The sequence below is a fragment of the Hemibagrus wyckioides genome, linkage group LG27, assembly GCF_019097595.1.
Source record: "Hemibagrus wyckioides isolate EC202008001 linkage group LG27, SWU_Hwy_1.0, whole genome shotgun sequence".
In the NCBI taxonomy this organism is placed as follows: Eukaryota; Metazoa; Chordata; class Actinopteri; order Siluriformes; family Bagridae; genus Hemibagrus; species Hemibagrus wyckioides.
Genome location: NC_080736.1, coordinates 17,047,059 through 17,072,876, shown reverse-complemented (window position 1 = coordinate 17,072,876; position 25,818 = coordinate 17,047,059). Strand labels below are relative to the sequence as shown.

General features: G+C 43.6%; 1 protein-coding gene across 6 annotated transcripts in view; it reads left to right on the top strand.

Moving 5' to 3' along the window:
• LOC131347815 (low-density lipoprotein receptor-related protein 1B-like) overlaps window positions 1–25,818 on the top strand; it is a 216,989-nt gene that overhangs the window by 48,471 nt on the left and 142,700 nt on the right. For all 6 annotated transcript variants that reach the window (XR_009203830.1, XR_009203831.1, XM_058382212.1 and 3 more), the window contains 8 exons: window positions 9,489–9,608; window positions 10,360–10,488; window positions 15,533–15,781; window positions 17,008–17,170; window positions 18,512–18,734; window positions 19,138–19,324; window positions 19,887–20,030; window positions 20,668–20,904. Coding sequence is in view for 4 of the 6 variants with exons in the window: in XM_058382212.1 (XP_058238195.1) it covers window positions 9,489–9,608; window positions 10,360–10,488; window positions 15,533–15,781; window positions 17,008–17,170; window positions 18,512–18,734; window positions 19,138–19,324; window positions 19,887–20,030; window positions 20,668–20,904 (1,452 nt within the window). In the remaining 2 variants the exon portion in view is untranslated. The remainder of the gene's footprint in view (window positions 1–9,488; window positions 9,609–10,359; window positions 10,489–15,532; window positions 15,782–17,007; window positions 17,171–18,511; window positions 18,735–19,137; window positions 19,325–19,886; window positions 20,031–20,667; window positions 20,905–25,818) is intronic.

The following is a 25,818-nucleotide window of genomic DNA, read 5'->3' as shown; positions in this document are numbered from 1 at the left end:
AGTGTGAGTGTGATGAGTGTGAGTGTGATGAGAGTGTGAGTGTGATGAGAGTGTGATGAGAGTGTGAGTGTGATGAGAGTGTGAGTGTGATGAGTGTGATGTGAGTGTGATGAGAGTGTGATTGTGATGAGTGTGATGTGAGTGTGATGAGTGTGATGAGTGTGATGAGTGTGATGTGAGTGTGATGTGAGTGTGATGAGTGTGATGAGAGTGTGATGTGAGTGTGATGAGTGTGATGAGAGTGTGATGTGAGTGTGATGAGTGTGATGAGAGTGTGAGTGTGATGAGAGTGTGATTGTGATGAGTGTGATGAGAGTGTGAGTGTGATGAGAGTGTGAGTGTGATGAGAGTGTGATGAGAGTGGGAGTGTGATGAGTGTGATGTGAGTGTGATGAGAGTGTGAGTGTGATGAGTGTGATGTGAGTGTGATGAGAGTGTGAGTGTGATGAGAGTGTGATGAGAGTGTGAGTGTGATGAGAGTGTGAGTGTGATGAGAGTGTGAGTGTGATAAGTGTGATGTGAGTGTGATGAGAGTGTGAGTGTGATGAGAGTGTGATTGTGATGAGTGTGATGAGTGTGATGAGTGTGTGAGTGTGATGAGAGTGTGATTGTGATGAGTGTGATGAGAGTGTGAGTGTGATGAGAGTGTGATTGTGATGAGTGTGATGTGAGTGTGATGAGTGTGATGTGAGTGTGATGTGAGTGTGATGTGAGTGTGATGTGAGTGTGATGAGTGTGATGAGTGTGATGAGAGTGTGAGTGTGATGAGAGTGTGATTGTGATGAGTGTGATGAGAGTGTGAGTGTGATGAGAATGTGATTGTGATGAGTGTGATGAGAGTGTGAGTGTGATGAGAGTGTGAGTGTGATGAGAGTGTGAGTGTGATGAGAGTGTGATTGTGATGAGTGTGATGAGTGTGATGAGTGTGTGAGTGTGATGAGAGTGTGATTGTGATGAGTGTGATGAGAGTGTGAGTGTGATGAGAGTGTGATTGTGATGAGTGTGATGTGAGTGTGATGAGAGTGATGAGAGTGATGAGAGTGTGATGCGTGTGAGTGTGATGAGTGTGTGAGTGCGATGAGAGTGAGTGTGATGTGAGTGTGATGAGAGTGATGAGTGTGATGAGAGTGTGATTGTGATGAGTGTGATGTGAGTGTGATGAGAGTGATGAGTGTGATGAGAGTGATTTGAGTGTGATGAGAGTGATGTGAGTGTGATGCGTGTGTGAGTGTGATGAGTGTGTGAGTGCGATGAGAGTATGAGTGTGATGAGAGTGAGAGTGTGTGAGTGTGATGAGAGTGATGAGTGTGATGAGAGTGTGATGTGAGTGTGATGAGAGTGTGATGAGAGTGTGATGAGAGTGTGAGTGTGATGAGAGTGTGAGTGTGATGAGTGTGAGTGTGATGAGAGTGTGATGAGAGTGTGAGTGTGATGAGAGTGTGAGTGTGATGAGAGTGTGAGTGTGATGAGAGTGTGATGAGAGTGTGAGTGTGATGAGAGTGTGAGTGTGATGAGAGTGTGATGAGGGTGTGATTGTGATGAGTGTGATGTGAGTGTGATGAGAGTGTGATGAGAGTGTGAGTGTGATGAGTGTGATGTGAGTGTGATGAGAGTGTGATGAGAGTGTGAGTGTGATGAGTGTGATGTGAGTGTGATGAGAGTGTGAGTGTGATGAGTGTGATGTGAGTGTGATGAGAGTGTGATGAGAGTGTGAGTGTGATGAGAGTGTGAGTGTGATGAGAGTGTGAGTGTGATGAGTGTGATGTGAGTGTGATGAGAGTGTGAGTGTGATGAGAGTGTGAGTGTGATGAGAGTGTGATTGTGATGAGTGTGATGTGTGTGATGAGAGTGTGAGTGTGATGAGTGTGTGATTGTGATGAGTGTGATGAGAGTGTGATTGTGATGAGAGTGTGATTGTGATGAGTGTGATGAGAGTGTGAGTGTGATGAGAGTGTGAGTGTGATGAGTGTGATGAGAGTGTGAGTGTGATGAGAGTGTGATTGTGATGAGTGTGATGTGAGTGTGATGAGAGTGTGAGTGTGATGAGTGTGATGTGAGTGTGATGAGAGTGTGAGTGTGATGAGAGTGTGATTGTGATGAGTGTGATGTGAGTGTGATGAGAGTGTGAGTGTGATGAGTGTGATATGAGTGTGATGAGAGTGTGAGTGTGATGAGTGTGATGTGAGTGTGATGAGAGTGTGAGTGTGATGAGAGTGTGATTGTGATGAGTGTGATGTGAGTGTGATGAGAGTGTGATTGTGATGACTGATGAGAGTGATGAGAGTGATGTGAGTGTGATGCGTGTGTGAGTGTGTGAGTGCGATGAGAGTATGAGTGTGATGAGAGTGAGAGTGTGTGAGTGTGATGAGAGTGAGAGTGTGTGAGTGTGATGAGAGTGATGAGTGTGATGATTGATGTGAGTGTGTTGAGTGTGATGAGAGTGTGAGTGTGATGAGAGTGTTGAGTGTGATGAGACTGTGAGTGTGATGAGAGTGTGAGTTTGATGTGTGTGATGAGACTGTGAGTGTGATGAGTGTGAGTGTGATGTGTGTGATGAGACTGTGAGTGTGATGAGAGTGTGATTGTGATGAGTGTGATGTGAGTGTGATGAGAGTGTGAGTGTGATGAGAGTGTGAGTGTGATGAAAGTGTGAGTTTGATGTGTGTGATGAGTGTAAGTGTGATGAGAGTGTGAGTGTGATGAGTGTGTGAGTGTGATGAGTGAGATGTGAGTGTGATGAGAGTGTGAGTGTGTGAGTGTGATGTGAGTGTGTGAGTGTGATGAGAGTGTGAGTGTGATGAGAGTGTGATGAGTGTAAGTGTGATGAGAGTGTGAGTGTGATGAGTGTAAGTGTGATGAGTGTAAGTGTGATGAGAGTGTGAGTGTGATGAGAGTGTGTGTGTGATGAGTGTAAGTGTGATGAGAGTGTGAGTGTGATGAGAGTGTGTGTGTGATGAGAGTAAGTGTGATGAGTGTGTGAGTGTGATGAGAGTGTGAGTGTGATGAGAGTGTGAGTGTGATGAGAGTGTGAGTGTGATGAGAGTGTGTGTGTGATGAGTGTAAGTGTGATGAGAGTGTGAGTGTGATGAGTGTGTGAGTGTGATGAGAGTGTGAGTGCGATGAGAGTGTGAGTGCGATGAGAGTGTGAGTGCGATGAGAGTGTGTGTGTGATGAGTGTAAGTGTGATGAGAGTGTGTGTGTGATGAGCGTAAGTGTGATGAGAGTGTGAGTGTGATGAGAGTGTGTGTGTGATGAGTGTAAGTGTGATGAGAGTGTGAGTGTGATGAGTGTGTGAGTGTGATGAGAGTGTGAGTGCGATGAGAGTGTGAGTGTGATGAGAGTGTGAGTGTGATGAGAGTGTGAGTGCGATGAGTGTAAGTGTGATGAGAGTGTGAGTGTGATGACTGCGTGAGTGTAATGAGAGTGTAAGTGTGATGAGTGTGATGTGAGTGTGATGAGTGTAAGTGTGATGAGAGTGTGAGTGTGATGAGTGTGTGAGTGTGATGAGTGTGAGTGTGATGAGTGTGTGAGTGTAATGAGAGTGTAAGTGTGATGAGTGAGATGTGAGTGTGATGAGTGTGTAAGTGTGATGAGAGTGTGAGTGTGATGAGTGTGTGAGTGTGATGAGAGTGTGAGTGCGATGAGAGTGTGAGTGTGATGAGAGTGTGAGTGCGATGAGAGTGTGTGTGTGATGAGTGTAAGTGTGATGAGAGTGTGTGTGTGATGAGTGTAAGTGTGATGAGAGTGTGAGTGTGATGACTGCGTGAGTGTAATGAGAGTGTAAGTGTGATGAGTGTGATGTGAGTGTGATGAGTGTAAGTGTGATGAGAGTGTGTGTGTAATGAGTGTAAGTGTGATGAGAGTGTGAGTGTGATGAGTGTGTGAGTGTGATGAGTGTGAGTGTGATGAGTGTGTGAGTGTAATGAGAGTGTAAGTGTGATGAGTGAGATGTGAGTGTGATGAGTGTGTGAGTGTGATGAGAGTGTGAGTGTGATGAGAGTGTGAGTGTGATGAGAGTGTGAGTGTGATGAGAGTGTGCGAGTGTGATGAGAGTGTGAGTGTGATGAGTGTGATGTGAGTGTGATGAGAGTGTGAGTGTGATGAGTGTGTGAGTGTGATGAGAGTGTGAGTGTGATGAGACTGTGAGTGTGATGAGCGGGTGAGTCTGATGAGACTGTGAGTGTGATGTGAGTGTGATGAGAGTGATGAGTGTTTGTGATGAGTGAGTGTGATGAGTGTGTGTGATGAGTGTGTGTGATGAGAGTGTGTGATGAGAGTGAGGAGAGTGTGATGTGAGTGTGAGTGTGATGAGAGTGTGAGTGTGATGAGAGTGTGATGAGTGTGTGTGATGAGTGTGATGAGAGTGTGAGTGTGCTTAGTGTGATGAGAGTGTGAGTGTGATGAGTGTGTGTGATGAGAGTGTGATGAGAGTGTGAGAATGAGGAGAGTGTGATGAGTGTGAGTGTGATGAGTCTGATGAGTGTGTGATTGTGATGAGAGTGATGGGTGTGATGAGAGTGATGAGAGTGTGTGTGATGGGTGTGATGAGAGTATGAGAGTGTGAGTGTGATGTGAGTGTGATGAGAGTGAGTGTGTGAGTGTGATGAGAGTGTGAGTGTGTGAGTGTGATGAGTGTGATGAGAGTGTGAGTGTGATGAGAGTGTGAGTATGTGAGTGTGATGAGAGTGTGAGTGTGATGAGAGTGTGAGTATGTGAGTGTGATGAGAGTGTGAGTGTGATGAGAGTGTGAGTATGTGAGTGTGATGAGAGTGTGAGTGTGATGAGAGTGTGAGTATGTGAGTGTGATGAGAGTGTGAGTGTGTGAGTGTGATGAGTGTGTGAGGGTGATGAGAGTGTGAGTGTGATGAAAGTGTGAGTGTGATGAGTGTGATGAGTGTGTGAGGGTGATGAGAGTGTGAGTGTGAGTGTGATGAGAGTGTGAGTGTGATGAGTGTGTGAGTGTGATGAGAGTGTGAGTGTGATGAGTGTGTGAGTGTGATGAGTGTGTGAGTGTGATGAGAGTGTGCGAGTGTGATGAGAGTGTGAGTGTGTGAGTGTGATGAGAGTGTGAGTGTGATGAGAGTGTGAGTGTGATGAGTGTGTGAGTGTGATGAGTGTGATGTGAGTGTGATGAGAGTGTGAGTGTGTGAGTGTGATGAGTGTGATGAGAGTGTGAGTGTGATGAGTGTGATGAGTGTGATGAGAGTGTGAGTGTGTGAGTGTGATGAGTGTGAGTGTGATGAGTGTGAGTGTGATGAGTGTGTGAGTGTGATGAGAGTGTGATGTGTGTGTGAGTGTGATGAGAGTGTGAGTGTGATGAGTGTGTGAGTGTGATGAGAGTGTGCGTGTGATGAGTGTGATGAGTGTGTGAGTGTGATGAGTGTGTGAGTGTGATGAGAGTGTGAGTGTGATGAGTGTGATGTGAGTGTGATGAGTGTGATGAGTGTGAGTGTGATGAGAGTGTGAGTGTGATGAGTGTGTGAGTGTGATGTGTGTGTGAGTGTGATGAGAGTGTAAGTGTGATGAGTGTGTGAGTGTGATGAGTGTGTGCTGAGTGTGATGAGTGTGTGAGTGTGATGAGAGTGTAAGTGTGATGAGTGTGTGAGTGTGATGAGAGTGTGCTGAGTGTGATGAGAGTGTGTGAGTGTGATGAGTGTGTGAGTGTGATGAGAGTGTGCTGAGTGTGTGAGTGTGATGAGAGTGTGCTGAGTGTGTGAGTGTGATGAGATTGTGCTGAGTGTGTGAGTGTTATGAGAGTGTGCTGCTTGTGTGAGTGTGATGAGAGTATGATGAGAGTGTGAGTGTGATGAGAGTATGAGTGTGATGAGTGTGTGAGTGTGATGAGTGTGTGTGTGATGAGAGTGTGATGAGTTTGTGAGTGTGATGAGAGTATGAGTGTGATGAGTTTGTGAGTGTGATGAGAGTATGAGTGTGATAGTGTGAGTATGATGAGTGTGAGTGTGATGAGAGTGTGATGAGTGTGATGAGTTTGTGAGTGTGATGAGAGTGTGAGTATGATGAGAGTGTGAGTGTGATGAGAGTGTGATGAGTGTGATGAGTTTGTGAGTGTGATGAGAGTGTGAGCATGTGAGTGTGATGAGAGTGTGAGTGTGATGAGAGTATGATGACAGTGTGAGTGTGATGAGAGTATGAGTGTGATGAGTGTGTGATTGTGATGAGTGTGTGTGTGATGAGAGTGTGATGAGTGTGATGAGTTTGTGAGTGTGATGAGAGTATGAGTGTGATGAGAGTGTGAGCATGTGAGTGTGATGAGAGTGTGAGTGTGATGAGTCTGATGAGTGTGTGATTGTGATGAGAGTGATGAGAGTGTGTGTGATGAGAGTGTGATGAGAGTGTGATGAGAGTGTGAGTGTGATTAGTGTGATGAGAGTGTGATGAGTGTGAGTGTGATGAGTCTGATGAGTGTTATGTGAATGTGATGAGTGTGTGAGTGTGATGAGAGTGATGAGTGTTTGTGATGAGTGAGTGTGATGGGTGTGTGAGTGTGATGAGAGTGATGAGTGTTTGTGATGAGTGAGTGTGATGGGTGTGTGAGTGTGATGAGAGTGATGAGTGTTTGTGATGAGTGAGTGTGATGGGTGTGTGAGTGTGATGAGAGTGATGAGTGTTTGTGATGAGTGAGTGTGATGGGTGTGTGAGTGTGATGAGAGTGATGAGAGTGTGATGAGTGTGATGAGAGTGAGTGTGATGAGAGTGATGAGAGTGTGATGAGTGTGAGTGTGATGAGTCTGATGAGTGTGTGATTGTGATGAGAGTGTGAGTGTGATGAGTGTGTGATGAGTGTGATGAGAGTGTGATGAGTGTGATGAGTGTGTGAGTGTGATGAGTGTGTGAGTGTAATGAGAGTGTGAGTGTGATGAGAGGTGGGTAACTACACCACACCCACCTACACGACACCCACCTACACCACACTCAACTACACTACACCCACCTACACCACACTCAACTACACTACACCCACCTGCACCACACTCAACTACACTACACCCACCTACACTACACCAACCTACACCACACTCAACTACACTACACCAACCTACACCACACCCACCTACACTACACCCACCTACACCACACCCACCTACACCACTCTCAACTACACTATACCCACCTACACCACACCCACCTACACCACACTCAACTACACTACACCCACCTACACCCCACTCAACTACACTACACCCACCTACACTTCACCCACCTACACCACACTCAACTACACTACACCCACCTACACTACACCCACCTACACCACACCCACCTACACTACACCCACCTACACCACACTCAACTACACCACACCCACCTACACTACACCCACCTACACCACACTCAACTACACCACACCTACCTACACCACACCCACCTACACCCCACTCAACTACACTACACCCACCTACACTACACCCACCTACAGTACACCAACCTACACCACACTCAACTACACTACACCCACCTACACTACACCCACCTACACCACACCCACCTACACCACACTCAACTACACTACACCCACCTACACCACACCCACCTACACCACACTCAACTACACTACACTCACCTACACCACACCCACCTACACCACACTCAACTACACTACACCCACCTACACCCCACTCAACTACACTACACCCACCTACACCACACCCACCTACACCACACTCAACTACTCCACACCTACCTACACCACACCCACCTACACCCCACTCATTACACTACACCCACCTACACTACACCCACCTACACCACACCCACCTACACTACATCCACCTACACCACACTCAACTACACCACACCTACCTACACCACACCCACCTACACCCCACTCAACTACACTACACCCACCTACACTACACCCACCTACACCACACTCAACTACACTACACCCACCTACACTACACCCACCTACACCACACTCAACTACACTACACCCACCTACACCACACCCACCTACACTATACCCACCTACACCACACCCACCTACACCACACTCAACTACACTACACCCACCTACACCACACCCACCTACACCACACTCAACTACACTACACCCACCTACACTACACCCACCTACACCACACTCAACTACACTACACCCACCTACACCACACCCACCTATAGTATGATGTTGGTTAAAGCTAAGCTCCGCCCCTTGTTGCTCCACTGTGTGCAGGTTGTTTATATGTAACAGTGTGTAATAGTTATGTGTGCTGCACTAAAACCTTTTAGCTTCTCCTTTTAGCATCTTCTCAGTGTACTTCATTAAAGGGCAGTTAGTATAAAGTCCAGATGTTTAACAGCTGCTGAAATGTTCTTTAGTGTTCAGTACAGCGAGCACTTTTTGAACCTTTCACACAGTAACACAATGGCACTTCTCCGCCATGCTCAGGGAACATAAAACCCTTTATTTTTTTATAAATGTGGACAGACGCCCCCACATTAGGAGTGTGTGATTCAGCACTTTAGGTTAAAGTGGTGTTTTAGTGTGTTTCCTTTGATGCATTTCACAAAAGATCTCCCTCCAGCTCAAGGTTACTGTCAATAGTAAGCCATAAGCATCAGATTTACAGTCCTGAGCGTGAGCGTTCATCACTTAGCGCTTCATAAATTCCCATATTACAATACAAATGGTGAATGAAGTGCTTTTGTTCGATCAGCACACATGGGCATGAGATGCTTTTCATTTTTTATTCACAAGTGCTGAACTTTTAGATCTTTTTTACTTAGCACCAGAGGCCCTTTGTGCAGGATGAGCGCCTTATCACACCTTATTACATGTCTGCAGCAGTCATCTGAGATCGCTTGGGTCCTGCTCATGACACGGGAAGCCCATCATTAATAGCCTTTCACACCTGATGGATTTCTTTCTAATCAGTCCTAGCTAGCATCAGCTAATAAACTAGCCTAGCATGCTCTCTAGATTAGCTTTGCAGAAGACATGCAGGTGTGTGTAACTCTGGTGATGAGGAGGGTGTTTGTCGTCACTGTAATCAGAGTTTGATCAGCGTGTGTGACGTGTCTGCAGGTGGAAATGGACGGTGAAGGTCTCAAACACAATGTTGGACCGCTAACAGTGTAATATTCTGTTAAATTTCCTCATATGTGTCTGTTTCTAGCTTGCCCTCTGACCTGTGACCTGATTATCTGGGAGGTAAAAAAGCACTTGCCATCTCTTGGAACTTTTTTTTTCCCCCAACTATTTTTCAAACTGCAGACGAAGCTCTTTTTCTTTATAATAAAAGCAGCCGTGTGTCATGTGCCTGCAGCCGTGCCCCGTGGGATTAGATGTATAACATGGTGTGTAAGCAGCTTTAACATCCCTCAGACTGGAGTCTAAACCCTTCACCAACACCACGACTCTGTTCATTCCACAGAGCAAATCACTCTGGATTAAAGAGTCACACTTAAGTTTTTATTTTTATTAAAGTTATTGAAGAAGTGTGTGTGTGTGTGTGTGTGTGTTTCAGAGCTGCTGAAGAGCTGTAGAGAACTGCAGTGTGAGTTTGGGTGTGTGAGGATGAAGACCGGGGCTGTGTGTTACTGTGCAGACGGACTGGAGCTGGAAGATAATGGGAGGACGTGCAGAGGTGAAAGCACACACACACACAGAGCTGGGTAAAGCCTATTGTTACATGTTCCTTAACAAACCTGACTGGTCTGCCGGTCAGCGCTGCAGTTCAGCTTTGATCTGATGGAGTTTAGTGAAACGTGTCGTGTCTCTGCAGCAGTACAGCAGCCTTCTCTCAGTCTGTACACACTGATCACTGAGTCATACACACACACACACACTAACTGTGAGACAACACTGCTAATGTTAACACCATCACACACACACTCAACACGCTCCACATACACTGTCAGACAACACTGCTAACGATAACACCATCTCACACACACAGACACTCTCTCTCTCTCTCTCTCTCTCTCTCTCTCTCAGCTGTCTCTCTCTCTGACCCCAGGTTGTATGATCAGTATTAACCCCAGCACTACCTGAACACCTCTCAGCACAGCTCAGAGACGTCTCATGTTCCTCGTAGGTTAATCAGGAATTGGTTAAGACACTGATGTTTCAGTTCACTGTTAGTGTGTGTTGTTAGAATTCTGCTCAGCTTCAGAGACCGTAGATCTCAGGTAACACTGTGATGGGAGTCACTCAGGCATGAGCAGCTAAACAACATCCATACACAGATTGTGACTGTGAGGATGTGACAGCAAGCTGAAATAAATCCTCACCAGTAGGGGGCGCTGACTGACAAAGTCTACACTAATAACATGTTTGTGTGTGTGTGTAGGTCATTGTGTGGTGATGTATGTTACCGTGATTGTTGTGTTTTTCAGATCGTGATGAGTGTGCGGTTTACGGTGTGTGTAGTCAGACGTGTGTGAACACACTGGGCTCATATCACTGTGACTGTGTGGACGGATTCAGTCTCCAGGCAAACAGACGTTCCTGTAAAGCCAAAACTGGTGAGAGCATTCTTCCTCATCAAAAACACCACCACCTTCACCACCATTGTCATTCTCAGAATCATCATCATCATCATCATCATCAACACTACCACCTTCACCACCACCATCATCATCACCACCTTTACCACCATCATCATTATCACAATCATCACCACCACCACCTTCACCACCATCATCATCATCATCACAATCATCATCATCACCACCACCTTTACCACCATCATGATGATCAACGTCCGTTTTCACCTCCATCATCGTTATAAACACCTTCACCACCATCATCTTCATCACTGTCATCACCACCACCATCACTATAACTACCACCTTCACCACTACTATCATCATCATTATCCTCATCAATATCGTTGTCATCACCTCCACCATCATCACCATCACCACCATCATACTCACCACCATCACCAATACCTTCACAACCACCATCATCACCCTCATCATTTCATCACCATCACCAACATCATAAACATTATCATCATTATCCCCACCATCTTCATCACCACCATCATCACCCTCATCATTTCATCACCATCACCATCATCATAAACATTATCATCATTATCCCCACCATCTTCATCACCACCATCATCACCCTCATCATTTCATCACCATCACCATCATCATAAACATTATCATCATTATCCCCACCATCTTCATCACCACCATCATCACCCTCATCATTTCATCACCATCACCATCATCATAAACATTATCATCATTATCCCCACCATCTTCATCACCACCATCATCACCCTCATCATTTCATCACCATCACCATCATCATAAACATTATCATCATTATCCCCACCATCTTCATCACCACCATCATCACCCTCATCATTTCATCACCATCACCATCATCATAAACATTATCATCATTATCCCCACCATCTTCATCACCACCATCATCACCCTCATCATTTCATCACCATCACCATCATCATAAACATTATCATCATTATCCCCACCATCTTCATCACCACCATCATCACCCTCATCATTTCATCACCATCACCTTCACCATCATCGTCATCACCATCATTACCCCCACCATCATCACCATCACCACCTTCACCACTACCATCATCATCATCACCATCACCACCTTCACCACCACCATCATCACCATCATGATGTTAGTTTGTAAGTTGAATCTGTAGACCTGAACACTGGTGTTCACTGCAGCAGCAGCTTGACTGTATGAGATGGAATCAGACAGAATGCTAAAAGCTCTAAACAGTAGCTGTGTGTAGAAGCTGACTGCAGGTTTAGTGTGAGTCTCTGTCATTATTAGTGATGATGATGTTTGTGATGAAGCTCCATCTCCATAAATCCTTCACTCTTCCAGGTTCATTATTTTGTGCATGTTGATGATTGTACAGCTTGTTTGTTTGTACAGCTTACTCTAAATGACCTGAAACCTGTGAAGCTGCAGAGAGTTAGCATCATAGCATGCTAGTTTTCTACACTCCTCTCCAGCAGAACAGACTTAATATTAATGCTATCGATCCCAAGCGTTTAGACTGTAGGGTAGTGTAGGGACCATGGCACTCTTACAGCCAACACACACAGCCAAAAACACACATTTATCAGAGTAAAGTCTGCAGGTCAGGTGGAATGAAGGCAGCTGATGGTGGAGGAGTGTGTGTGTGTGTGTGTGTGTGCTCTCAGACGGTCGCCTGTTAAATCAGTTACGCTTAAAATAATTAAAATGCAGCGTGTGATGGGAAATAAGGCCGGACCTAATGAAGAGTCAATCAACACTCATTCACGCTGATGAAGACTGACTGTCAGAGCCAGGAATAAATAGGCACTTAATCACGCCTCATATGCATAAAAATCCTCTCGAAAAACCAGAAGTAACTGAAGTACCTTATGTCAACATTGATCATTCTTCAGTTTATTAGCCATGAAAGAGTTTAAAGCTCCATGTCACTGTTGTGTTGATGGAGAAACACACTGACGGCTGATGATCTGCTGCTCTAGTCCTCATCTATCTGATCTCGCGTGTACACTCCGCTCTAATCATCTCCATCACATCAGTGTTACGCTGCTAATAAACAACACTGCCTGCTAAAATAACATCAATTATACCTCATCAGCAGATACACACTGTCTGTTTCTGTGGTGAAGGTGAAGAAGTAACACACAATACCATGGTGGTTTGTTCTGTTACCTTTAGTTATGTTACTTGTTCGGATATGTTACCGTTTCTATAGTAACAGCACATTCAAGAGATGGGCGTGTACAGCAGAGGCACTACATCAGTGTTTTTAAAAGGTCATTGAAAAGTAAGGTGGTGTGTGTGTGTGTGTGTGTGTGTGTGTGATGTGTGGAAGGAGTCTCCAGTGTCAGTGTAACAGTCAGAGATGAAGTTTTCCCACATCTTCATGACAGAGGAGTTTATTACGGTGGCCGAGAAGAGCTAAACACAATAACCAGTCCAGTAACACAATGACGAATCAGACAGAGCGGAAAAGGTAGGTATAGTTTGTGAATGGAATTCTGACCTCTGATTGGACGAGACATCTGTCACTCAGGATATACAGGAAGTAGGAAATTGTGTATCTAACTGTATTTCTTGTTCATGTGTGGAGTTCTGCCTTCACTTTAAACCATTATTTTTTGATAGTCTCCATTGTCTATACCCGCTTATTCCTAATTAGGGTCACGGGGGTCTGCTGGAGCCTGTCCCAGCGCACACAGGGCGAAAGGCAGGGGTACACCCTGGACAGGTATTTTTCGATAGTGCAACTTTAAATCTTTTTAAGAAAATAACAAACATATATATTTATATTTATAAGAAAATGGTTCATTCAGCTCTACTGTGAGGAAGGACGTTCATATGGTCAGTATGATGTTGGATATACTGATAGTGTATCATGGAGTAAAGATTAGTTCACTATTTCTAAAAACACAGGAATGTTCTGAAGACCAAACTATTCCAGATTAAAGGATGTAAGGAGCGCTATAAGATCAGAGCTGTGTTCATACACACACCAATCCACTTTCTACTGCTGCAGCTACTGCTGGACTTCCTGTAGATCCTGAGTGACCCATGTCTCGTCCAATCAGAGGGAAGAATTCGGAACGGTTTATCTGAATTCTCCTTGTGTTTTCTGATTTGTTATTGTGTTTGCCACTTCTCAGCCACCATAGTTTACACTTCTTCCTTGTGGTTCTCAGTAACATGAGCAGTTGAGATTTTATTCTTACTAACCTTTAAAAAAAAGGGGGTGGTGGTAGCTTGTGAGGGAAAAAATGATTTGATCCCCTGCTGATTTTGTACGTTTGCCCACTGATAAAGAAATGATCAGTCTGTAATTTTAATGGTCGGTGTATTTGAACAGTGAGAGACAGAATAACAACAAAAAAATCCAGAAAAACACATTTCAGAAAAGTTCTACATTGATTTGCATTTTAATGAGTGAAATAAGTATTTGATCCCCTATCAATCAGAAAGATTTCTGGCTCCCAGGTGTCTTTTATACAGGTAAGGAGCTGAGATTACAGTAGGAGCACTCTCAGGGAGTGCTCTTAATCTCAGCTGGTTAACTGTATGAAAGACACCTGTCCACAGAAGGAAGCAATCAATCAGATTCCAAACTCTCCATCATGGTCAAGACCAAAGAGCTGTCCATGGATGTCAGGGACAAGATTGTAGACCTACACAAGGCTGGAATGAGCTACAAGACCATCTCCAAGCAGCTTGGTGAGAAGGTGACAACAGTTGGTGCGATTATTCCCAAATGGAAGAAACACAAAAGGACTGTCGATCTTCCTCGGTCTGGGGCTCCATGCAAGATCTCACCTCATGGAGTTTCAATGATCATGAGAACAGTGAGGAATCAGCCCAGAATTACACTGGAGGATTTTGTCAGTGATCTCAAGACAGCTGGGACCACAGTCACCAAGAAAACAATTGGTAACACACTACGCCGTGAAAGACTGAAATCCAGTAGCGCCCGCAAGGTCCCCCTGCTAAAGAAAGCACATGTACAGGACCATCTGAAGTTTGCCAGTGAACATCTGAATGATTCAGAGGAGAACTGGGTGAAAGTGTTGTGGTCAAATGAGACCAAAATCCAGCTCTTTGGCATCAACTCAACTCGCCGTGTTTGGAGGAGGAGGAATACTGCCTATGACTCCAAGAAGACCATCCCCACCGTCAAACATGGAGGTGGAAACATTATGCTTTGGGGGTGTTTTTCTGCTAAGGGGACAGGACAACCACACCGCATCAAAGGGACGATGGGCGGAGCCATGTACCATCAAATCTTGAGTGAGAACCTCCTTCCCTCAGCCAGGGCATTGAAAATGGGTCGTGGATGCAGAGAGGAGTGGGCCCAAATTCCTTGAGATGTGAGATGTGTGTAAACCTGGTGGCCAACTACAAGAAATGTCTGACGTCTGTTATTGCCATCAAGGGTTTGCCACCAAGTACTAAGTCATGTTTTGCAAAGGGGTCAAATACTTATTTCACTCAATAAAATGCAAATCAATGTAAAACTTTTCTGAAATGTGTTTTTCTGGATTTTTTTGTTGTTATTCTGTCTCTCACTGTTCAGATAAACCTACCATTAAAATTACAGACTGATCATTTCTTTATCAGTGGGCAAACGTACAAAATCAGCAGGGGATCAAATCATTTTTTCCCTCACTGTAAGTGGTTAAGGCTTTGGGTCGTTGACCAGAAGATCGGAGTTCAAGCCCCTGCGCTGTCAAGCTGCCACCGTTGGGCCCTGTATATGTATAGGTGAGAAGTAAAGTCTACTTAACTACTTAGAGTAAAGAGAGATGCTGAGGGGATGAGTGTGTGTAGCTGCTTTTGCTATTTAATAAATAATAATAGTAATAGATGTAAAGCTGCTGTGGTGTGAGAGGAATAAAAGACCTGGAGGGAGAGGATAATTACAGGTTTAATTCAAATTCCTGCAGAAGTTCACCAACAGTGATATTAAAATGCGTCACGTTTCTAGGATTTGTTTGTTTTATTTATTTACGTGTGTATTTATTTATTGATCAGATCCTGGAGATGAGCCGCCGCTGCTCCTGGCCGCCAGCCTTACCTCCGTATGTGTAACTCACCTGAACGGATCACTGGTGTCCAATCTGACACACACACCTTCAGGCCAGATTCAGACGCTGGACTTTGTCGGTATGGAGTCGGCGATGTGCTGGATCTCACCGGGGCAGCTGTGGTGCGCTGAAATAAACAAACACACTGAGGGAATAACAGAGAAACCACAACCCAGGAGCTCCCAGAGCCTGCAGAGTGAGTAGAGCATTTACCCAGCACTGTGTAGGGTGTGTGTGTGTGTGTGTGTGTGTGTGTGGGGGAAGTGTACACTTTATATAGTGCACTACATGTTCAGTAATTTCTGATGATTTTGACTCATATTAATTAGATAAACAGCAGAAGTGTTAAAAGACTAATAGCTATAAAAAAAGAAGAAGAAGAACTCCTCAGTGTAGCTTCAGGAAGGTTAAATACGTCTGATTTATTTCTTGTTTTCAGGGAGAATTTTTCTCATCTTCGTGTTTTCCTGCACTTTGCTTTGTGAAGTCTTTAATCTGGTGTTAATTAGTCAGCTTTAACATTGAATGATTAAGTGAAATCTAATTAGCAGTCCAATCACATGAGGATGGAGCAGGTGTGCTGTCTCAGCTGGAGGAGAAATCCGAGTACAGGAGCTGTACTCACTTCCAGAGATTTACTGATGAACTGTCTGTAAACACTGAGGCATCTTCACCATCATTCACAACAGTGTCCTGAAATCATCCTGATCAGGAGTTTCAGTCATCCAGAAGCAACAAAAACCCCTTACTACTACTACTGTTATTATTATTATTATTATTATTATTATTGTTGTTGTTGTTGTTATGGCGATTAGCAGACTGCAGGATTATGGAGGTGCGACTCTGTCCATCACAATCCCAGCTCCCAGAGTTTTATACCTCAGAGCTGTCACTCACATTTTTTATTATTTAAAATGATAACACATTAAACTTAACGTGAATAAATTCTCCTACACTAACATTTATTTTCCAGAAACCCTTTAGAGGCACAGCAATGAACAAACACACACACACTGAACAATAGTTCTTTAGTTTCTGCTCCTCTGAACTAAACGCTCAGGTGCTTGTTCTGGAAGCTGAAGCTACAGCTCCATCTTAATCATCATGTTTTTACGGTTTTTCTCATAAACCATTCTTTTTCTAATAATCTGACTTCTCCATCGTACGAGGAATGAGTGCTGGAATCTGGAGGCCTGTGATGTGATGAAGGTGAGCGTGAGCTGTGTGAGCTGGGAGTTTTCTTTCCACACAGAACAGCTTGTGCAAACTTTCCAATCATTAATTTGTCTCTGATGCTGAGTGGAATCTTAAATCGGCTGGCTGCAGCGCTCTGATAAGTTGCACGGTGTCCTCGTCCTTCATAAATATGCATTTGTTCTCTAAAGCGTGCTGTTTTTCTGCTCTTTCCTTGACCTCCTTGAGATGTGGAACATATGGCCATCGACTGGCTCACTGGAAACTTCTACTTTGTGGATCGAGTGAGTGACCGGATCTTCGCGTGTGGTGAGAAACTGGAGGTGTGTGTGACCGTCGTAGAGCTGGACCTTCACAACCCCAGAGGAATCGCACTGGATCCCATAACCGGGTGAGTTTCTGAGGTTTATTGTCTCCTCAGGGGGATTTCTCTCTTGACACGTGTAACATTTATTCTACAAACACACCATATTCATTATGTGAACGTTTTTAATAATGAAATGGTGAGATAAAATCGAGCTGCTCCTGAAATTCAGATCAAACACCAGCCTTGTGCAGTTACTCTTCAGCACCAGGGGTGGCGCTATAGGGCAGAAAAGACTTGAGCCCTGAGTTCTGAGAGGCCTCCTGACATCTCACACTAAATACATTCAAACAATCTAATCTCGAAGTGTTGAACTCCTTCAAACCCTTAATTATTCCCAGAATTAGAACAAGGGGTGTGGCAGAAGCTGACCAATCAGCAGCCAGAATGCACACGTTCTTTTTGTTCATTATCTCACTCGTTCTTTCTTCCTCTGCTTGATTATGTTTCGCTTTTAGTCAAACAAATAAATACTGATGAAATGAAGTGTATGAGTTTCCTCAAACAACACACACACACACACACACACGTCTGCTCTGCATTCACAATAATATTAAGCCTCAGACATGTATTAGAATATTTATGACAGAATAAATATTTCAGGCTTTATCACCACAGTGTACCGTCGTGTTCCCAGGGATACACGCACACACACACACATACACACATGCACACACACACACACACATATACACACACACATACACACACACATACACACACACGCACACACACACAGGTGCACCAACACGTACAGGAGTTGTTCCTGTGACTTTCAATGTTCTAGCTTAATGTGTGTGTGTGTGTATGTGTGTGTGTGTATATGTGTGTGTGTGTGTGTGTGTGTATGTGTGTGTGTGTGTGTGTGTGTGTATACCAAGGAGAGTCTCTAATGAACAGATCACTGCTCTTATCTAGTGTCAGAAATAAACAATCATTTTCCCGGGTCAGTAATAAAGTGCTTGTGTCCTAACAACAGTAATGCGGTTGTCTCACAGAGCTCATAAACTCTTCATGAAGTCTTATAATGCACCTGCTCTATATATAGTATTAGCTATACACGTGTAGGCTGACTGTTTACATCTCTTCCACTTCTTCCAAAGCTGGGATAATTCTCATTATACTGAGAAAATCAAAATAAAGTGATATTTGACCTTGGAAAAAAGGCGGGATTTCACCTATAAAGTCTGGATTTTATGAAGCATTATTGACTGCTTATTCTGAGGAGGAGCACAGAGCATTATGGGTATTATTAGCATTACTGAGTGTTATGTATTTGCTTGGTTAATTGTTTGGTCTGGCATTTTGCAGTGCATTGTGGGCAGATTTAAATCCCAGCGTGACTGACATTCCTCTCTCCTGCCTCAGGAAGCTGTTCTTCTCTGATTACGGAAATACGGCCAAGCTGGAGCGCTGCGCTCTGGACGGATCCGAGCGGAGCCGCATCGTCCGCACCGGGACCGAGCAGCCCACCGCGCTGACCCTGGACCTGGTTAAGAAGCTCGTTTACTGGGCAGATGTCTACCTGGATTTTATCGCGGTGGTGGATTACGACGGTGGAAACAGACAGATGATCATCAGGGGAAATTCAGTGAGTAATAAAATCTGTAATGTACGATACACCATGATAAAGATGTTTAAGCGCTGAAAGATAGTTCAGGGAAACGTTTCACACGGCGGATCATCCACGGTGTTTGAAGACACTTTTCATCACATCAGAGTCCCAGAAGGAGAAACACACGCTCCTGCTCTCACTGCTGTTCCAGCTCTCTGACTGATGTCCTGACTGAAAGTTCTGAAGCATCAGATTGTACATGTGCTGTGATTTTTTTTTCTAAAGCGCTGCCTTCCTGAGGGATTTACAGCAGCTCCTTCTTGCTGAATCTTGGAGCTGTACTCGTGATTAAGCTGAAAGGTGTGAGAGGTGTGACGACCACCCGGTGCGAGCTCTCCTTTCTCTCCGTCTCTCTCCATCTCTCTCTCCGTCTCTCCAGGTGTCACACCTGCATGGATTAGCGCTCTTTGAAGACTTCCTGTTTGCGGCGTGTTCTGAACCCTCCAGAGGAAGTGCGGTGGACGTTTTGAGGATAAACCGTTTTAACAGCAGCGACACACACACACTCATCACACTTCAGAGTCTGAAAGAAGTCAGAGTTTATCACAAACTCACTCAACCCACAGGTAAACACTCCAGCTTATAAATAGTGCTTCCTCACACGGCAACTCATCATGCTTTACCCAAACACACAGAAATCATCTCCACACATCTTCTCTCACAACCCAGTAGAGGAAAAGAGGAGTGTGTGTGTGTATATATATATAAGAACCAAAGATAAAACAGTCCGAAAAGAAAAACATGAGACAAAATCTTTGTTTCTAGATTTCTGTTTCTGAAACAATTTCAATTAAATCTTATAAGATATCTTATGAAGTGTGGTGCAGGCTGTACCGCCACTGTTAAACACAAAGAAATATATTTTAACGTCTTTATGTATGGTTTTAACAGCACACGCACACACGCATACACACACACACACACACGTATTTGTAATATTAGCAGAGAATATTCACTACTGTAACACTGTGTAACCTTTAACCCCAGGAAACACTCAGGAGATGCAGGAGTGTTATAGCTGTTTTTCCATTTATACACTGTGTATAGGTGTGTAATAATTACACTGTTGTGTGTGTGTGTGTGTGTGTGTGTGTGTGTGTGTATGATGTCTTTTGCTTGTCTGGTCAGTGAAAGCGCATGCGTGTGAGGCGGATCAGCATGGTAGGAGAGGAGGATGTGCACACGTGTGTCTGCTGGGAGACGGTTATAAGTCACGTGTGTGTCGCTGTCGCATTGGATACCTGCTCTTGGACGACGCAGTGTCCTGCAGAAGTGAGTGTGTGTGTACACACACACACACACACACACACACCCTACAGTGCTGTCTTTATCTTCTACTCTCTCATTCTCCTCTCTGTGTGTGTCTCTTTCTTTCTTATGCAAATTATGCATCTCTCTCTCTCTCTACACACACACACACACACACACACACTGCCTTCTGTCACATTCATTGCTGCTTGTTGAAGTATAACACACACAGACAGAGTTCCCTATGTTGTCCTACTTCAGCTATTCTTCACACACATGCACACACGCACACACACACACACTTGATGTTGTGATGTCATGCAGTTATAAACAGAAAGATGGATCTGATTAAACTCAGATCAGCTGAATTTGTTCTGCCTGTAATCACACTGATGTAATTAGCTGGAGACGCTGTGTTTGTAGCAGCTTTTAATTTGCAATTTTGAACAGAAAATAGACCAATAATTACCTTCATTAATTAAGCTTCGACCATGTAGGGGCAACACACACACACACACATAACATCCTGTCTCTCATAACTTCCTGTTTGTGGAAGTTGTAGCCTATGTGTGTGTGTGTGTGTGTGTGTGTGTGTAGTTTCTGTAAATGATTCCCACTGCCCAGTTTGTAAACTTGTGATTCTGATGCTGTGGTGTTCCAGAGGCGCAGGACGAGCCATTTGTGATGTACAGTAAAGGTCGCCCTGGGGCCATTCGCAGTTTTGGGATTGACGGGGGCTCGCGTGATGAACGGATGGTTCAGGTGGAAGGATTAGCGAACCCACGTGTCCTGGACTTCCACGCCACGAGCAACTACGTGTATTTTGCCGACTCGACTGACTTCCTGATCGGACGACAGAGACTGGATGGAAGTGGACGGGAGACTGTGGTTAAAGACGGTGAGCTCAGTGTTCAATAAGACTTCACACACATTTCCACTGAAGTGCAGAGTGAGTTTTGTTCATCTCCTCTACACAGCTGAGGGAGCAGTCCCAGGGGATTTAAACTCACATTTTCACCCATAAACAACACCCGGAAATAAACATTATTATTATTATTATTATTATTATTATTATTATTATTATTATTGTTGTTGTTGTTGTTGTAAGAGGGCATTGAGAACATGAATGCCTCATTAAGCAGTGTATGAAAAATAAACAGAGCTTCAGATTTTGAAGTGATAAATCTGCTGTGCAAGCATCACTGAGCTGAAAATGAAAATAAAATGGATTTTGAAATTATCTGAAGCATTTAATTTGCTGATAAATAATATCTGCTTGTATTAATTAGTCTGCTTATTTAGTTTGATTTCTCATACAGCAAGATTGAGAATCCTGTGAACATCACATCACTTCAGCTGCTGTAGAGGAACACCAGGAGTTTGTGTGTGTGTTGGGGGGGTGCATGTGTATGCAGGTTAGTACACTGTGGGTCAAAATCTATAATTATAGTCCAGAGAAACGGTGTTTCTATAAAAAGTCACCAAACTTCACACAGCTCAGGACGAGTTGAAACTCACCTTTAAACCAAAACCACTGAGAGCGATCTACTGAGAGCCAGAAGGATGCAGGAAGTGACCGAATATGTTCACACAGAATAGGTGTAACTAGTCATTTAATTAGAACAGGAAGCTGTGACCATAAAAGGAAAGTATAAGACAGGGGGTTCTCAATGGTCTGTGGATAATGAGCATATTTTCAGGGTTTATAATGAGAGGGCCGAGACTGTGTGTGTGTCTCACACTGCAGTGCATCACAGTCAGGAGATGTGGTCAGAATCACACATCTCATCTTCATCCCAGAACCCACATCGCACCAGAAACTCTAGCTAATGCTGGATCTCTGCTTTATTCAGGGTCACGTGTTGTGATTAACATCTTCCTGAGTGTAAAAGTTGACACCAGTGTGTGTTGTGGCCCTGAGAGTGGGTTTAGTGAATAATACATGCAGAGGTCTGTAAATATTATAAACATGCATTAAAGCTCCTTGGGGTTTTCACTTCCACGAACTGTGACATTTACAGGTTGTGTTAGGGTGAAGCTGCTGCAGAAGAGATACACACACTGAGATACACAAACTGAGATATACACACTGAGATACACACACTGAGATACACACTGAGATACACACACTGAGATACACACACTGAGATACACACTGAGATACACACTGAGATACACACTGAGATATACACACTGAGATACACACACTGAGATACACACTGAGATATACACACTGAGATACACACACTGAGATACACACTGAGATATACACACTGAGATATACACACTGAGATACACACTGAGATACACACACTGAGATACACACACTGAGATACAAACTGATACACACACTGAGATACACAAACTGAGATATACACACTGAGATACACACACTGAGATACACACACTGAGATATACACACTGAGATACACACTGAGATATACACACTGAGATACACACACTGAGATACACACACTGAGATACACACACTGAGATATACACACTGAGATACACACTGAGATATACACACTGAGATACACACTGAGATACACACTGAGATACACACACTGAGATACACACTGAGATACACACACTGAGATATACACACTGAGATACACACACTGAGATACACACTGAGATACACACTGAGATATACACACTGAGATATACACACTGAGATACACACTGAGATACACACTGAGATACACACACTGAGATACACACACTGAGATACACACACTGAGATACACAAACTGAGATATACACACTGAGATACACACACTGAGATACACACACTGAGATATACACACTGAGATACACACTGAGATATACACACTGAGATACACACTGAGATACACACTGAGATACACACACTGAGATACACACACTGAGATATACACACTGAGATACACACTGAGATATACACACTGAGATACACACTGAGATACACACACTGAGATACACACTGAGATACACACTGAGATACACACACTGAGATATACACACTGATACACACACTGAGATATACACACTGATACACACACTGAGATACACACACTGAGATACACACTGAGATACACACTGATACACACACTGAGATACACACACTGAGATATACACACTGAGATACACACACTGAGATATACACACTGAGATACACACTGAGATATACACACTGAGATACACACTGAGATACACACACTGAGATACACACTGAGATACACACACTGAGATATACACACTGAGATACACACACTGAGATACACACACTGAGATATACACACTGAGATACACACTGAGATATACACACTGAGATACACACACTGAGATACACACACTGAGATATACAAAATGAGATACACACTGATACACACACTGAGATACACACACTGAGATACACACTGAGATACACACTGAGATACACACACTGAGATACACACTGAGATACACACACTGAGATACACACACTGAGATACACACTGAGATACACACTGAGATACACACTGAGATACACACTGAGATATACACACTGAGATACACACTGAGATATACACACTGATACACACACTGAGATATACACACTGAGATACACACTGAGATATACACACTGATACACACACTGAGATATACACACTGAGATATACACACTGATACACACACTGAGATATACACACTGTTACACACACTGAGATACACACACTGAGATACACACTGAGATACACACTGATACACACACTGAGATACACAAACTGAGATATACACACTGAGATACACACACTGAGATATACACACTGAGATATACACACTGAGATACACACACTGAGATACACACACTGAGATACACACTGAGATACACACACTGAGATATACACACTGAGATACACACACTGAGATATACACACTGAGATATACACACTGAGATATACACACTGAGATACACACTGAGATACACACACTGAGATATACACACTGAGATACACACACTGAGATACACAAACTGAGATATACACACTGAGATACACACACTGAGATACACACTGAGATACACACACTGAGATACACACACTGAGATATACACACTGAGATACACACACTGAGATATACACACTGAGATACACACTGAGATATACACACTGAGATACACACACTGAGATATACACACTGAGATACACACTGAGATACACACACTGAGATACACAAACTGAGATATACACACTGAGATACACACACTGAGATACACACTGAGATACACACTGAGATACACACACTGAGATACACACACTGAGATATACACACTGAGATACACACACTGAGATACACACACTGAGATACACACTGATACACACACTGAGATACACAAACTGAGATATACACACTGAGATACACTGAGATATACACACTGATACACACACTGAGATACACACACTGAGATACACACTGATACACACACTGGGATACACACACTGAGATATACACACTGAGATACACACACTGAGATATACACACTGAGATACACACACTGAGATATACACACTGATATACACACTGAGATACACACTGAGATACACACACTGAGATATACACACTGAGATACACACTGATACACACACTGAGATACACACACTGAGATATACACACTGAGATATACACACTGAGATACACACACTGAGATATACACACTGAGATACACACTGAGATATACACACTGAGATACACACACTGAGATATACACACTGATACACACACTGAGATATACACACTGAGATACACACTGATACACACACTGAGATACACACACGGAGATACACACACTGAGATATACACACTGATACACACACTGAGATACACACACTGAGATACACACTGAGATACACACTGAGATATACACACTGAGATATACACACTGAGATACACACACTGAGATATACACACTGATACACACACTGAGATATACACACTGAGATACACACTGATACACACACTGAGATACACACTGAGATATACACACTGAGATATACACACTGAGATACACACACTGAGATACACACTGAGATACACACACTGAGATACACACACTGAGATATACACACCGATACACACACTGAGATATATACACTGAGATACACACTGATACACACACTGAGATATACACACTGAGATACACACTGAGATATACACACTGAGATATACACACTGAGATACACACACTGAGATATACACACTGAGATACACACTGAGATACACACACTGAGATATACACACTGAGATATACACACTGATACACACACTGAGATATACACACTGAGATACACAAACTGAGATATACACACTGAGATACACACTGAGATATACACACTGAGATACACACACTGAGATATACACACTGAGATACACACTGATACACACACTGAGATACACAAACTGAGATATACACACTGAGATACACACACTGAGATATACACACTGAGATACACAAACTGAGATACACACTGATACACACACTGAGATACACAAACTGAGATATACACACTGAGATACACACACTGAGATATACACACTGAGATACACAAACTGAGATATACACACTGAGATACACACACTGAGATATACACACTGAGATACACACTGAGATATACACACTGATACACACACTGAGATATACACACTGAGATACACACACTGAGATACACACTGAGATACACACACTGAGATATACACACTGATACACACACTGAGATATACACACTGAGATACACACTGAGATACACACACTGAGATATACACACTGAGATACACACTGATACACACACTG